This window comes from Patagioenas fasciata, chromosome 3 (genome assembly GCF_037038585.1).
Source record: "Patagioenas fasciata isolate bPatFas1 chromosome 3, bPatFas1.hap1, whole genome shotgun sequence".
In the NCBI taxonomy this organism is placed as follows: Eukaryota; Metazoa; Chordata; class Aves; order Columbiformes; family Columbidae; genus Patagioenas; species Patagioenas fasciata.
This window is the reverse complement of record NC_092522.1, coordinates 32,552,360-32,566,628: the sequence shown is the minus strand read 5'-3', so window position 1 is coordinate 32,566,628 and position 14,269 is coordinate 32,552,360. Positions and strand designations below refer to the sequence as shown.

The 14,269-nt window shown below is 39.9% G+C and overlaps 1 protein-coding gene across 7 annotated transcripts in view; it reads left to right on the top strand.

Annotated features, from left to right (window-relative positions):
* THADA (THADA armadillo repeat containing) overlaps window positions 1–14,269 on the top strand; it is a 171,707-nt gene extending 157,438 nt beyond the window's left edge. For all 7 annotated transcript variants that reach the window (XM_071806063.1, XM_071806064.1, XM_071806058.1 and 4 more), the window contains 2 exons: window positions 10,398–10,564; window positions 11,767–14,269. In XM_071806063.1, coding sequence (XP_071662164.1) covers window positions 10,398–10,564; window positions 11,767–12,105 — 506 coding nt within the window. In that variant the 3' untranslated portion in view covers window positions 12,106–14,269. The remainder of the gene's footprint in view (window positions 1–10,397; window positions 10,565–11,766) is intronic.

The following is a 14,269-nucleotide window of genomic DNA, read 5'->3' as shown; positions in this document are numbered from 1 at the left end:
TATCTGGGAGAGTGGTTACAGCATTATCTCAGTGTCCTCTCAGTTGAAGAGACTAATTCCTCAAAGAACTTCAAAGGAAATGGAAAAGACAAATGTAAAATCTGTATTAGATGAGTATATTTGTATCTATATTAAGACTTTCCACTGAAGAACTCTGATTAATGATTGAATAATATTTATGTCAAAGAATCTGAGTATATATTTACATTATATGCAAGACTGAGCAGCTCCTACTTCTCCCTTAAATTTACTTGCAAGAAAGCCTCCAAGTAATTTATAGAAACCATGTTACGATTCACTGATCCACCTGAGCATGCCAAGGCCTCCAAAATGGTGTCATGTCTGATGAAGATGCACAGATGTCTGGGGTAGAGACATACTATCCAAGTCACTTGAACCCTGCTAGAGGATGCCCTGATGGCAGTTAGAAGTTTCCTAGCAAATCATGACCCAGCTGTTACTCATTAAGATGACAGTGGTGTGGGAAATGCCATAGCCTCAGGTATTTGAGTAAGAGAGATAAATAGGCCAGAGGATCTCTGAAGAGGTATGGGCCTGCCCATGTAAAGGGAAATGCTATGGGTCACTGAGGGTGCAAAATCCAGAAGTCATCTAGAAGGCAAAAGCTGTGTGAAAGAAAAAGGAGGAGAGTTTCTTGTTTTAATGTGATATGTGAACATCATTTTGAGAAGAAACATGGTGTCCTGATACTAGAAATGCCTTGGCCATACTAGGGCTCAGCAAGGCTTTATGTTGACAAAATCTTTTGGTAGTAGAGGAGTGAGGAATATATATGCTTCATCTCATTTCAGAGTCTTTCTGAAAGAAGGTCCAGAAACTCACTCTGAAGTGAAATAATTGGTGCATCTTCTTCCCATTCTGAAGAGCAAATGGTTTTCTCATGGACTGAAAATAGCCATGAAAAGTTTTTCCTGAGTTAGGTAGTTTCTGTTCAGGATCTAGACTTGCAGCTGCACTTAATTTATCTGTTAGATACCTGCAGGAGAACTGCCCCTACGTGATCCGTAACCAATGAGTTGTTCAACAGGAGGTGCCCAGCAGCACCTGCCTGTGGACCACAGGTCCAGCATCAGGCTGGCGGTTTTCATTGGAATGCCAGAAAACCCTGTCACAACAGATCATACCACAGGCCATCAAAAGCAGCTTGCAACAGGCATTGGAAGGCATTTGGACCTTGACAGGGAAAGAAGAAAAAAAAAAAGAACAAACACCCTCCATCATTTGTTCCTAATGCACTTGGAGTGACTCTTTTGTGGCCCTGATAGTTTCTAACATTACAGTGTGTTTGCAAACTGAATGGTATTTTTATGGCATTGTGCATGTGTGTCAGCAAAAAGATAAAAATAATGTGAACTGTTCTTTACACACAAGTTTCATCTCTTAGACAACATCTGAAAAAGACAATCTGGACTATATTGGAAGCTTTTATGTAAGCTTGTTTTTTTAAATCAGGTGTTTGTATAGTGATCAGCTTCTGTGAGGTTTTGCACTTAAAGTATATGCTTTCACGTGCTGAGGAAAATGGGTTTAGAAAATGGACCAGTAAAGAAGCTGAGAATATATCATGAACCTTTTTGACACGAATTATTATACAAAAGACTTAAGGCACTTCCCATAAGAACAATTTTACAGTAATTTCAAATATCACTCTTTTAAAATAAGTAATATGAAACAAAAGTAAATATTCCTAAAAACAGTTTCTCCCCGTACAATTTCATTGTAAGGTATCAGAACAGACATGAAGACTGAATTACTGAGGTTCCCAAGTTGCTTTTTGCTTTTCTGCTTAAAAATACCTGCATTCAGTAAGTCATGCATACACCTGAATCAGATGTTTTGTGGTAAGTTAGCGAGTGTCTTCTCCACTCAGATGTGCTGGGTAGCTGCAGCTTACAGGAATCTGCAGATCTGTGTTGTCCCACCCTTTAGAGCAGAACTGTTGGAAGAAGGGTAAGGTATCGAGGTAAAATAACATTCGTGAGAAAATGTAGAACAAGATCGAAGCATATTGTAACCCAAGTGGTTTTGAGTAGTTCAGATTTTTGTAGGTTTATTAGAAAAATTTCTAATGATCTAGATTTACTCTAAATTCCAGTAATTAAAAAGTGAAGGGTTTGCTTAGCAGTTATCTCTGGCTGCAACAAGCGTGCATCTAGAACAAGGGTTATAACAGCAAAAAAATTAAATATAGTGTTGCATAAGTACTCATCTAGTAATACATAGCATTTTTATGCCTCTTTTGTGTCTTGCCAAAAATTCCACTAACATGCACTTAGTAGCTCAGATCACTTGGTTTAATTAAAAAGAAAGGAGAGAGAACTACTGCATTGAAACTCATAGTTGTCTTAGCAAGATTTATTGGTGTGTATGGTACTTGTTAAATCAGTGGTTTTTGCAGTGGGAACTTTATATTTCATATTTCCTTTTAATGAATTACATTATATAAGAATGACTATGACTTTTTACTTTGTATTTCCAAATTTACTTCAACACCTCACACGTTGTTCTCAGCCTACTTACACAACGTTAGATCATCACACGGATGAAGGAACGGTTTGCTTTGTAGAATACAATGCCACTAATTAAAGTTGAAAGTGAATGGACTGAATTAGAATCAGCTCATCCATCAAAGACTGGCTACTGATTATGTACTGACAGCGCTTCATTTAGCTCTATTAATTACACAGTGGCACCGTTATGTAAAGGTTACGAGTTGTTATACTCTTGAAAATTAAGAAAGAATACATGAAATATTATTGTATGTGCTCAGTGTTGGAGTTTGAAAGCAGTAAATGTTAAATGGAGTGTTCATGTGAGTAATCTATTAAGTGCTTTTTTCTTATCAGTGTTTTAATTGCGAGCGGGTAAACAGGACAGCAGCTTAGAGATCTGGATAGGCTCCTTATGCAAGCTGGGATGGTTGTGGCTGTGACTCCGTAGCAGTGAAGGAAAGCTTCAAAACCAGCTTTTACAGGTTTGGGTGTCTGCCCAAATTGTATTGGTTTTCAACTGTTGTGGGAAGAGGAATTCTGTGTACAGTCTTGTATATTGAGTACCCATCCTTTGTCCCTTAAATAACAAACCTTTCACCACCATTCTCCAGATACTATTCTAAAATCCCAGCTACGTTACAGAGATAAATCGGCCTCCTGCGTTCCTACAGCAGAGCTGTAGCACTCATCTCGTTCACGATCTGTAATCTTCATCAGTGCTATGCAAAAAGTTATTTAGCTGCAACATGCCAGTAACAAGAGTCTTCAGTTACATATTTAGTTCTGGTGATACTAATTTGAAACTGTGCATATATCTTTTTTTTTTTCCAATAAATACATAATTTGAGTCAAAAAATACACATTCTCATTGGTAGTGTTTTAAAAAATTAGCTGAATAATATTATTTTTTACCTTTTCAAAAGGAAAAGCGGGCGTTCTGTGGGTTTATGCAGGGGCTTTGTTTTTCTGCTGTTCAACTTCGAACGTGGCTTTGGGGGGGTGAGGTTCTGCAGAAGTGGTAAAGTCCAAATGCTCATTTCCTCTGACAGACCTGTGAGCTGGGGTTGCTTTCCAATAAAACCCTTTGACCACAGGAGGCAAGGCTTGCATGGGAAAAACTTACATATATATACTTGAAAAAATCTAGATACTGTGTTGAAAAATATTGTTCTGTTCACATTCTGAAAAAGGGCTTGGAAAGATGAATATGTGTGTGCTCTTCTTGTTCAAGAAGGAACTCAAATTTTCTGCTCAGTCCTGTGTCATAATCAGACACGTTGTTAACCCAGATCTGTTTATAATCAAAGTCAAAGCTGCAAGCGGCATTACTGCTACTCTACTTTGAGACCGCAACTATTAAGAAATTAGTTTTGATTAGTTTGTTTTGTAGTAGTGTTGTGTTTTGACATCGTGTTGCGTGATGTCAGGAAGGGCCTCTTTTTAACGTCATCCTGAAAAAGCAGGGCTATAAAACAGATGCGGGCAGGAAAATGGAAAACAGATGAATTAGTTGTACGTCATCTAGGCAATGGTATTCCTCGAGAGGATAGAAATTACCTAATCACCTTTGATTTTATGAAACGCTAGAAAAAGGAATCTGCTTATATATTGGATTTTGCGTAAATGGTCATTTTTAAAAGTGAAAAGTTCGATGTTTATAACTTAAACTGACACGGTGCAATGAACAAGCACCCTTTGGAGAGCCATCTGCCAACTGTCCGGACACAACAGTCACCATTTCTGCGTTTTCTTTTTCGGTTGGTTTTACTTCTCAGTTGTCTTCTTTCAATCTTAGTTCCCAGCGAATGATAGCTCTCTCATATAATGTGTGGAGACTGGGTATGAACACCCCTTTACTTTCTGTCTGCTGCCACTGCTTTGCTTCTGTCCCATGGTTTTTCTGGTGGCCAGGTGCCTGTGTATTGCTTTGCTGTGGAGTTGCACAATTCCTGTCTAGCTCAAAGTAGAACATATAATCAGGTTATTTCCACCTAAGAAATTTGGTTTCTTACTTTATTTTTACTAGCCTATGTAACTCTTGGGTTGGGCCAGTGTTTTTTAAATTTGAAGGCTTTTTAAATTGTGTGAAGCCTGTGTATATCTGCAGTAATGCCTCACTTGGTTCTCTTACATTTGGTATGTTGAGAATAGGAGCAAACTTGATCATTACCTAACACGGAAAAGAAGAAAACCTTCAGTGCAACAAGAAGCGATTTGTGAATCAATAGGTGAAACTTTCCCTTTGCAAATCTAATAGTACAGGTATTAGTGACTTGTGATGCTGGATCTGCCATCATTTGGATGGGAATCTGATCTATTGCTTGATATTCATCATCTTGTTAAGGTGATATATGAGAAAACCTGAGATAGATCTCCAGTTTTGTCAAGCAGTCATTCAGTGAGCTTTGTTGATTTAAATGTCCATGCTTGTCTCTGAAGCAAGAATACGATCTAATTTTACCAGGGTGTTTTGAGCGACGGTATTCATAGTGATGTGGTCATGTTTACACCTAAATAGGCAGCACTTTGTGCAGAAAGAGTAAAAAATACTTCACCAATTTGGAATATACCTGGTCTACGTAAAATACTTCCTGTAATTTCAATTGGAGAACTTACCCTCTGTGTAATCCTTGACAGCATCCTGGCTGCAGGTTCACTGATCTTTGTGAGGCTTTTGTCTCAGGACTGTTACACGAAGCTTCTTTGCAGTTTTACTTCTCTTTCTGTTTGTTCTGAACACAGTGTACATTTACAAAAATTGCATTACTCTTTGGTCTCAAATTAGCTTTACTTAACAATTTCCACTATAAAACCAATTACAAAATGCTTTGATAGGCAAGGAATATGTCATACTTTTCTATTTTGCCTATATTATATATCATGGTTGTCCTTAAAATCTGTGTATATGTTCTTAATACATCCTTTCAGTTCCCCATAATATCACCAAGGCTTGAACAGAGAACAATTGTATAGTTAGAGGACATGTAATAGGCTACCAGTAGAACTGTTTACATCTGGCATGATCAAAGCTTTTAGAGTATATGAATGTGTATGTGGGAGGTCTAATTTTTATGTGGGTGGATTCACAAAGACTAAAACACTGCAGTACTTAACCCCTTTCCCTTTATGAAAATTCAATTCCTCAGAATGAAAAAAAGCATGTAGTACCTGATTCTTATCTTTTGTTTTTAATTTCAAGGAGTAGTATTAATTCTGCTTGTAACTACTTGTTTAAGGCCTAGAGAATTTTTTTGTATTTCAGTCCCTGTAGTGGCTTATTTAGTAAGATGCTTATCTTGTTTGGGATGTTTTTGCAGGTTGGAACACATATGTGTTTTAGAATTAAAAAAAATATATCATTTTAACAGTTTTGATCCTCTGTAGAACTGTTGTGGTAGGAGCCCTACTGTATTTTCTGTGTTTAGTAGTAGCTATGTCTTCAGGTTCGATTTCATCTGGTTTAGCTCCCTTGTTTGCAGTCCACTGCGAGCGGCTTCTAGAAATCTGTCCTTTGAAATTTTTCATTTGGTTACTTTAAATAGTTACCTATGTTATGATGGGCTATTCATGCTCAGTCACGTGAATCATCTCCGTTAGTATTTTGTTCACGTGTGCTGGGCGGGGGCTCTCCCTCCTCCGTCCTGCCTTCCCCAGCTCCCAGTTGCACCAGCGCTGGCTGCTGGGAAACCAGCTCAGCCTGCCAGCCCAGCAGGAGAAGCCAAATCCCTATTCTGCTCTTCTGAGTGTTAATTTAGCAGGTGATGAACAGAGCACCTGAGCTGGCTGAAGGTACACGTCGGGAGCCATGTGGCCCCAGGGGGCTGTGGGGAGAGGGGAACCACCAGCCCTTCTTGCACCTGCTGAACTTCCAGCTCGGTCAGGCCACTTTCTGAACTTACAGCGTGAGTCATGGACATGGCATCGTGTGTAATATGTGGCTTCTTGAAAATCAGACCTGCTTCACAGGCAAGTAATGATGTGAGGAGCGGTTCTTTTAAACAGTCAATACGTCAGCAAAGACACGTACATTTTGGTTTAGAATACAATATGTCAGCAAAGACATGTACATTTTGCTTTAGAATACATACACCTTTTGTGGGTATCATAAAAGATTCTGTGCATGCTTACAGCATCTCTTGCTGTTACTTGTAGAGCTGGGTGTTGTCAAAGCAGTAGAACGTTTTCCCCTCTGAAAGCATTTTTTACCTGTTAGATCATGGATATGTACGTAACTTCACTTGCTGTTCTTTATCTGTATTATTTCAGCATTCCCAGTTTAGTGAGTTGATACACCTTGTTTGGATACTTGCTCCATCTCTTCATTGTCCTTGTGGCAATGGTAGTCCCCAGATCCGATCTTTAACTATTCTAGCATCAAATTTGTGTGAACTAGTATCAAAGTCAGTTAATGTTGGTGTGCTCTTTAAGTAACAGCAGCTGAGGAAACGATTCGGAAACCATGGAGACATTTGGGATGGGATGACATGGGATGGGCAGGTGGAAGCAAAAATTCTTCATCTGCCAGAGTTGGATCTGTTGTTGAATCTGTGTCAATACCTCAAGCAGCAGGAGGCTGCCATGCTGGCTTCTTTAGCACAACACCCGAGGTAGGCAGGCACCTACTCACATTTTTGAAGCCTGTGTTTCAGCATTATCGAAGTGGTGTTGCTTCGTTTTTCTCTGGTCTCAGTGTCAGAACTGATGCGTGAGTTGGGTTGATCAGTTATATGGTGTCTGCAGTTCACAGAAGGGCGGTTGGCACCTTGTGGGTCAGTACTGTGTTCAGGGCCTTCATGGTTTTTCTGTGTGTTAGACCTCCTTTATATGTTTTTCTTGTAATCTTTTTCACTTCTTAAAACCAAAACTGAAACAACAACAAAAAACCCAAACCAAACACCTTACCATTTCTGTTGTTGCAACACAAGGATTCCCTGCAAGATTGCTGTGCTATGTAACCACAAAAAAAGCCTGTTCTTCTGTGTCAGACTGATGAAAAACTGCTAGCAAGCAAGTCTGGTGTCAGTAGTACGTCAGTATCACTTGTTTTGCTGCCTCTTGGCGGTTTTCAGCATGTTCACATTAAAACAGAATGTAGAGGCTCCAGTACATGTTTTGGTGCATTTCTCAGTAGTCCAATTTTCTCAGCCTCAAGGAGAGTGTGACTGTATTTATACTTAAGGAGTCTAAATCTTAAAAGGAAAAAAAGGCTCCAGAAAATGGCAGGTATTTTAAATGTGTGCAGTTGTATCTATAACCAGTTTCCCAAAGCAACTGCTAACTTCAGGAAGACAGCAGTGGGAAATAACATTTGGTTTTTAGCTCCCAGCATCACTTAATTTGCTAAATAATCACATACAAATAAAAGGACACAAGCAAGGGACACTATACAAATTTTGACAATCATAGCCATTCAGTAGTCATCCATAAAACTCTGAAGGATCATCAGAATTCAAAAGAAGTGTGGTTAAAGTGTGGTTTGTAAGCGTTAATAACTGGGATGCTTATTTCAGGCTCAGAAGCCCACACTCCATCTTCATTTTTGTTCTTCCAGCTCTAAGGACCACCAGTATTTCTGAGGAGTAGAGGTCCCCATAGCACTTGAAGAAACTGTGTTTTTTACCTGAGCCTAGAAAATCAAAACAGAGAGGACAAACATTGTACCTCTTTGTCAGAGTATCAGACCTGGTACAAAGTGGGGCACATCACAGTATCACAGTATGTTTGGGATTGGAAGGGACCTCAAAAGATCATCCAGTCCAATCCCCCTGCCAGAGCAGGAACACCCAGATGAGGTTACACAGGGATGTGTCCAGGCAGGTTTGAATGTCTCCAGAGGAGGAGACTCCACAGCCCCCCTGGGCAGCCTGTTCCAGTGTCTGTCACCCTCACTGAGAAGAAGTTTTTTCTCAAATTTAAGTGGAACCTCTTGTGTTTCAGCTTGATCACATGAGCAGAGAAAGCAAGTGTCTTGGTTTGGTTATTTTGTTGGGTGTTGTGGTTGGTTGGTTTGTTTGTTTGTTTGAGTGGTTGTTTTGTTGTTTTTTGGGGTTTTGTTGGTTTTTTTTTTTTTTGGTGGTGTTTTGTTTGAGTTTTTTTTTAAGAAAAGATCCTGAGAAGGAATGTCAGCAAAAACAATACCTAAAAACCCCAATACCTAAAATAAGTGGTGTGGGAATGTTGTACCCCTGCAAGCTCTCCCTCATGGACCAAGGTGAGTGATGTCCTACTACAGTGATAAGTCCTGACATGAAGAAAACAGATTTGAACATTTGAGTTTACTGTCTAGCAGAGACAAACGGCGTATGTAACATTATTAGTGTCACAGAGAGATTGACTGCCTGCCTTCCTGTTCCTTGTTCAAGGAGATTTCCATTTACCCTCATCTAACTCCAAGATAAAGAAGGGACCATCTGTTCTTTCTCCTTCACTCCCTTCCTTATTACAGTCCTTTGTTCTCATGGTCTCAAATACTAATTCATCCTCCCCGTGTCCTCGGCACATTGCCTGCTCTGTCAAATCCTATCTTTCTGTCAGTCTGGTTTGCCCTTTGCTGTTTCCTATGTTTCCTTATGCATTGGCATATGGATTTCGGTGTTTTAGTGTATGCTTCTCTGCTGTGCCAACATTCTCCAGAAACCCTGGGGCTGGTTGGAGGCCTGGGGAGTTTTCACAGGACACAGGTCCAGCCACAGCACTGAGCGTGGGATGTGAAGGACAGATCTCGGCTGGGCTGCTAATGCCTCTCTTAAGTCAATTATCATTCTCCTTCATGAGAAATGCTTCAATACGCTCAGAAACAGAAAATAAGGTCTACCTTCCATGTCTGTATGGATTTTTACCAAAGAATTTACTCTAATATGTTGTCTGCTCAAAAAAGGCAGCTTCAAGAGTGATGTGTCCTTATGATCTTGCTACTCAGAAGGCAGACCATTCAGCAAACAGCTGTTTGTGTGCCTGTGACTATGGACAAGGATGAATTTTGCCAAAATCCTTTTTATGGTAATAGGTATTTTACAGGGGGCTTGTTCGTTAGCTCTCCTGCTCTGGTCCTCTTCCCACATCCCCATTAAGAAAAACTGCATTAATGCTACCAGTGGTGAAACTCACCTGTGAATGCAGTTGTTGTTCTCCTCATGCAAATGGGCCTTCTAGCATTTTTATGTACTTTGTCATTGAGGGCAGCCCTAGGAACCACACAGTTAAAACAGCAGCTGCCCCAGTGAGAGCAGTGGGGAAGTTCAGGGGAGAAACATGGTGTGGACAATGGCTTTGTGTACAGCTCTGGCATGACAGGAAAACCTAGATAAATATAGCTCTGTGATGGTTTTGTACACAATGTCTGCCTTTCTCTTCTTTAACATCTCTCTAAGCCTGTCTTGCGTACTTGATCTCTTACATGTGTGTGTATCTTATTATATATAAGAGATTGCACACCAAATAGTGATTCTTTTTATATCCCAGCCCTTTAAAAATATAAAATGTGCTGCAGTTTTAAGTTCCAGTGAATCATCAAATCGGATTGAAGGCATAGCTGCAGTTTTGCAAAAACAGTCACCGTGCAGTAGTGTCAGGACTGTCTCTGAAGACGTTTCTAACAGACATCTTTGCATGTTTAAACCCAAATTAATGTCACTACATGGGAAGGAAAAAAACATTAAGCATCAGCATTTTCAGTTGCTTCATATTTTATTTTGGAATTGAGAGAAGGCCTCAAGTGGCACAAAAATAAACATTCTCCCAGTTTATTTGTAGTACAATTCATCATTCTAAATGTGTTTGTGTAAATTCAGCATCTGTTTTCAAAGAAATAATTTCTGCGGTGATTTTATTTGAAAATGTTTGTCATCCTGCTGTACGTCGTTACACATATGTTTCTCTCAACAGAGTTTGCCCTTAGGATAGTGAGTGCTCCGATGGCCTTGGATTTGGCGCTGGGCACGGTGTGCGAGCTGCTGCAGCGGTGGGGGCAGAGCCGTGCCGGTGTGCCCGTCCTGCTGGGCTGGCTGCTGGGGGACAGCGACCCGAAAACAGACCCAGAAGCTTCATCCCCGGTAACGTTAACCCTGAGTTGCTATCTCACATTGGGATCGCTACGTTTCTGCAGTCAGTAGGAACAGGATGAAATACCTCATCTGATGAAGCCTGATGTTCACTACTGCAGTATTAATAGATCTACAATTAAAAAAAAAAAATCACATGGACAATATTTAGAATAAAAATAGTTTGTTGTCTGTTTCCTGGTAATACCAGTGTAAAATTAAAGAAATCAACAAGTAAACATTGAAATACATCAAGATTTACTTAACAGATCCTTGTCGACTGAAACATACTGAGGCTGTAACTGATTGTGTTCAGTATCCTTGCAGATGATGGTTTGCCTTGAAATTAAACTGCTGCTGTGGGCACCAGGCACATCTGGTATTCAAGCACAGCCTTCTCCCAACTGGTGGCTTTTCCAGAGATGTCACCTAAATATTTGGTAACTTTGCGCCACCTTCCATAGGACTGATTCTGCTGTATAGCACATGAAACAGCCTCGCTCACATCAGTCATTGTCTGCAGAAGCATCACTTGTGTAAGGAAAAACTTTGCCACACTGGTTCTGTAAAACCTAGTGCTGTATAAATACACTGTGCTCTCTTTGTCTTGAAAAGACACTACAAATTAAAATAATGCTGGAAGGTAAATGGGAAGGAGCAGGAGCAGCTACATCTTGGAGAAGTTTGTTGACAATTAATATGACCCATGAAATATATTATGAGTCTTTCCTTAAGCCTTTGGTTTAGGTATGCCTTTCTGATGTTTCATTGACTGATACAATTTTCCTTTTCCATTTAATCCACTCAAAAAGCTCCATGACATAGCAAATTACCATACTGGTTACAGAGGGGTCTCAGTGAAATACGAGACAGTTTCACAGGGGAAGGCAGGCACATGTTAAGGATTAGGACTGCTATTTACTTCCACTATTTCCCAAGAGTTATACCATAACTGCCTCATTTTTGAAGGTAAAATTTCTTTCACAAAGTGGGAAGCTTTTTAATTGTGTTTTCCCAAACCTTTGAAAAATGATGCATGTGAATGCATATGAATCTTTACCCTTTTTTTCTTTGTTATAAAGAAGCTATTCTGTAACAGCCTCTATTCTCATTATTTTTATATATATATTATTCATATATTTAATAATGTTCTCATTATTATGAAGATTGCAAGTCATTTTCTAATCACTGTTTTTTCTTTTCTTTCTGTTAAGGAAGAAGACGATTACCTGTTTGATAAAGGCGAAGTGAATTTTTGGGCAGAGAAGTTGACTCATGTCAGACAACTTAGTAAGCATCTTTTACTGCTTATATCAACAACTCATCTAACTTTACCAGATCAAGGAGAACTTAATCGACTATCAAGAATAGCACTGGACCAAGCCCAGCTTGTTGGACACCTTCTTAGAGCGCTACCTCCTACTCCAGAATTTACCAAAACAGCAGAATTCACAAGATTGTCTATTCAAAATGAGAGGATATCGGTCTGCCTAAAAATATTAGATCTGCTGAAGACTGATAGTACTTGTAAAAATGAAAATCTGGAGAAGTAAATTACTAAAAGTTCATCCTCGGGGAGCTGCACACAATTTACCAGATGGGCAGAGGGACTGAATTCTAGTGATGCTCGAGGAACAAGGGATTGCTATAATGACTTGGTAAACTGGCAACAAGCTATTCAGTGTTCAGGCTAAACCCACATTTTTAATATATGAGGCCATTATTTTTTCTGTTTTTTCTCAGATGTGCTGAGGGAGACTGTTCCTTTTAAATGCATTTGCTAATTTCTTTCAGCTGAGCGTGGTTTATTATAGCTACTGTAGGAAGTCAAGCAGCTAAACCTAATATTTTCCATTCATCCAGGTGCAGGCCACCTGTAGTTGTGTTACGTTTTATCTCAGATTTTTACCTCCTGTGTTTTAATCCTGAGAAAATACTGATATTTTTTAAATCTCCTTTCAAGATGTAGAATGGTAATTATTTAAGTTAATATTTTTTAAAATTTTATTTTATTGCTAAGTGTTTCTGAAAGAAAAAAAACAAACCGTGGCTGCTTCGTCCATGACAATTTTTAGACTGCATTTTAAATTTTACTGCATTTTCCTCTGGAGGAGGACAAGGATTGTCCCTTTGGTGGGAACCTTATTTTGTAGATGAAAACAGCACCAGTTAGACTCCTGCATGCCTCTTTTTTTTTTTCCCCTCTAAAACAAGTAACTACTTTTATTAAATTGCTCTAAAGTGAAGAGCACTGTGTTCCAAGCAGCTGTTCCATTTTGAACAAAACGGTTTCATCTTTACTTTTGAAACACCTTGTTCTGCAGGCAGCCCTGGAAGGTAATTACGGCCCTACTCAGCAGTTAGGCCTATGAGAAGAGATCTTGGGAGATGCTGTGATGGGTGCCCAGGTGGAGCAGCTGTGGGGAATATGCTGAGTGTTCAACCATTTCACCCTCCAAAATGCAACAGCCTTTGTTGTGCTTTGCAATTTATTTTTTTTGTTGTTTTCCTGGGAAATGAAGTTGGTTTCCGATACGAAAATGAGACATCGAAAATAAATATTTATGTTAGAAGTCTGTGTTTTGTACCTTCAGCCTAGGGCTGTGACTTGGCGTTTGGCTGCAGCCAAAACAAAGCTGTGCGGGGGTGGCCGTCCTTAGTTCAGTCTCCCTGGAACAGCGACGTGCCCAATAAACCACTGCTTGCTTGTAGTCTCCGCACCTAATTGTATATTTTCGCACAGTGCACTCGTAAATCTCGATGATGATGACGATGATGATGCAGGTTAATGAGCAGCTCTTCCCACAGCGGGTGCTCTGCGTGTGGCGGCGCGGGGCCGGCAGGTGGCGCTGCAGCACCGCCGTGCGCGCCGGGCCGGGATCGGGCCCCTCAGTGCCACGGGCTGGATTTACCTCACCAAGGTCTGGTTTAGCACTGCCGGGGGCTGGTTTAACCTCACCAGGGGCTTGGCAGTAACAGGGCCTGACTTAACCTTGCCAGGGCAAGGCGTCAGTTCACCCTGGCTGGGTCCTGTGGTGCCTGATGGCCGATTGCTTCCCACTTCTTGAGTTTAAATAAGTCTGCTGTAAATCAGGATATGCTTAGTGAACATCTGAATGCTGCATGAGACAAAGTCACTAAAAACAAAGCAATAAAAAAAAAAAAAAAACTTTTACAATTTCCAGGATTCAGGGTTACTTATATATGTCTTTTACAATGAAATGTGAGGATTTGATAAGCAAAAGGGAAAGGTTAGACTCTGAGATGATGTCTCACAGAATGCACGTTACCCAGTTGAACAAGCCACACTCTGAGTTAGGCTAAAAATTAGTTTGCATCTGTTTTGAGCTTCTGGGGAAAGAACAGCCCAGATTACATCTGGAAGCCACTCTTAAAAATAGTCAAGATCTGTACAATTAACAGCTGCCGGTTTTACCACACCTTGACAACATTTTTGAACTAGTGTGGCAACAGCTTTTACAGTAGGAAACAAACAGGACTTTGTATAGTATTGAAATTACAGTAAGGTTGTGTGACGTTAATCACTGACATGAGCAATATAAGGTTCTGTAGTACTAGACACTGGCAATGGTTTTATTGGATTGACTTTAAAATGCTTATGCCTATATATTCAATGTTAACAAATGGATAAATGCAGATGTGTAATTGCATAGTAGTAGATCCACAGTGACCATAAAACTTAACTAACTTTGTGAA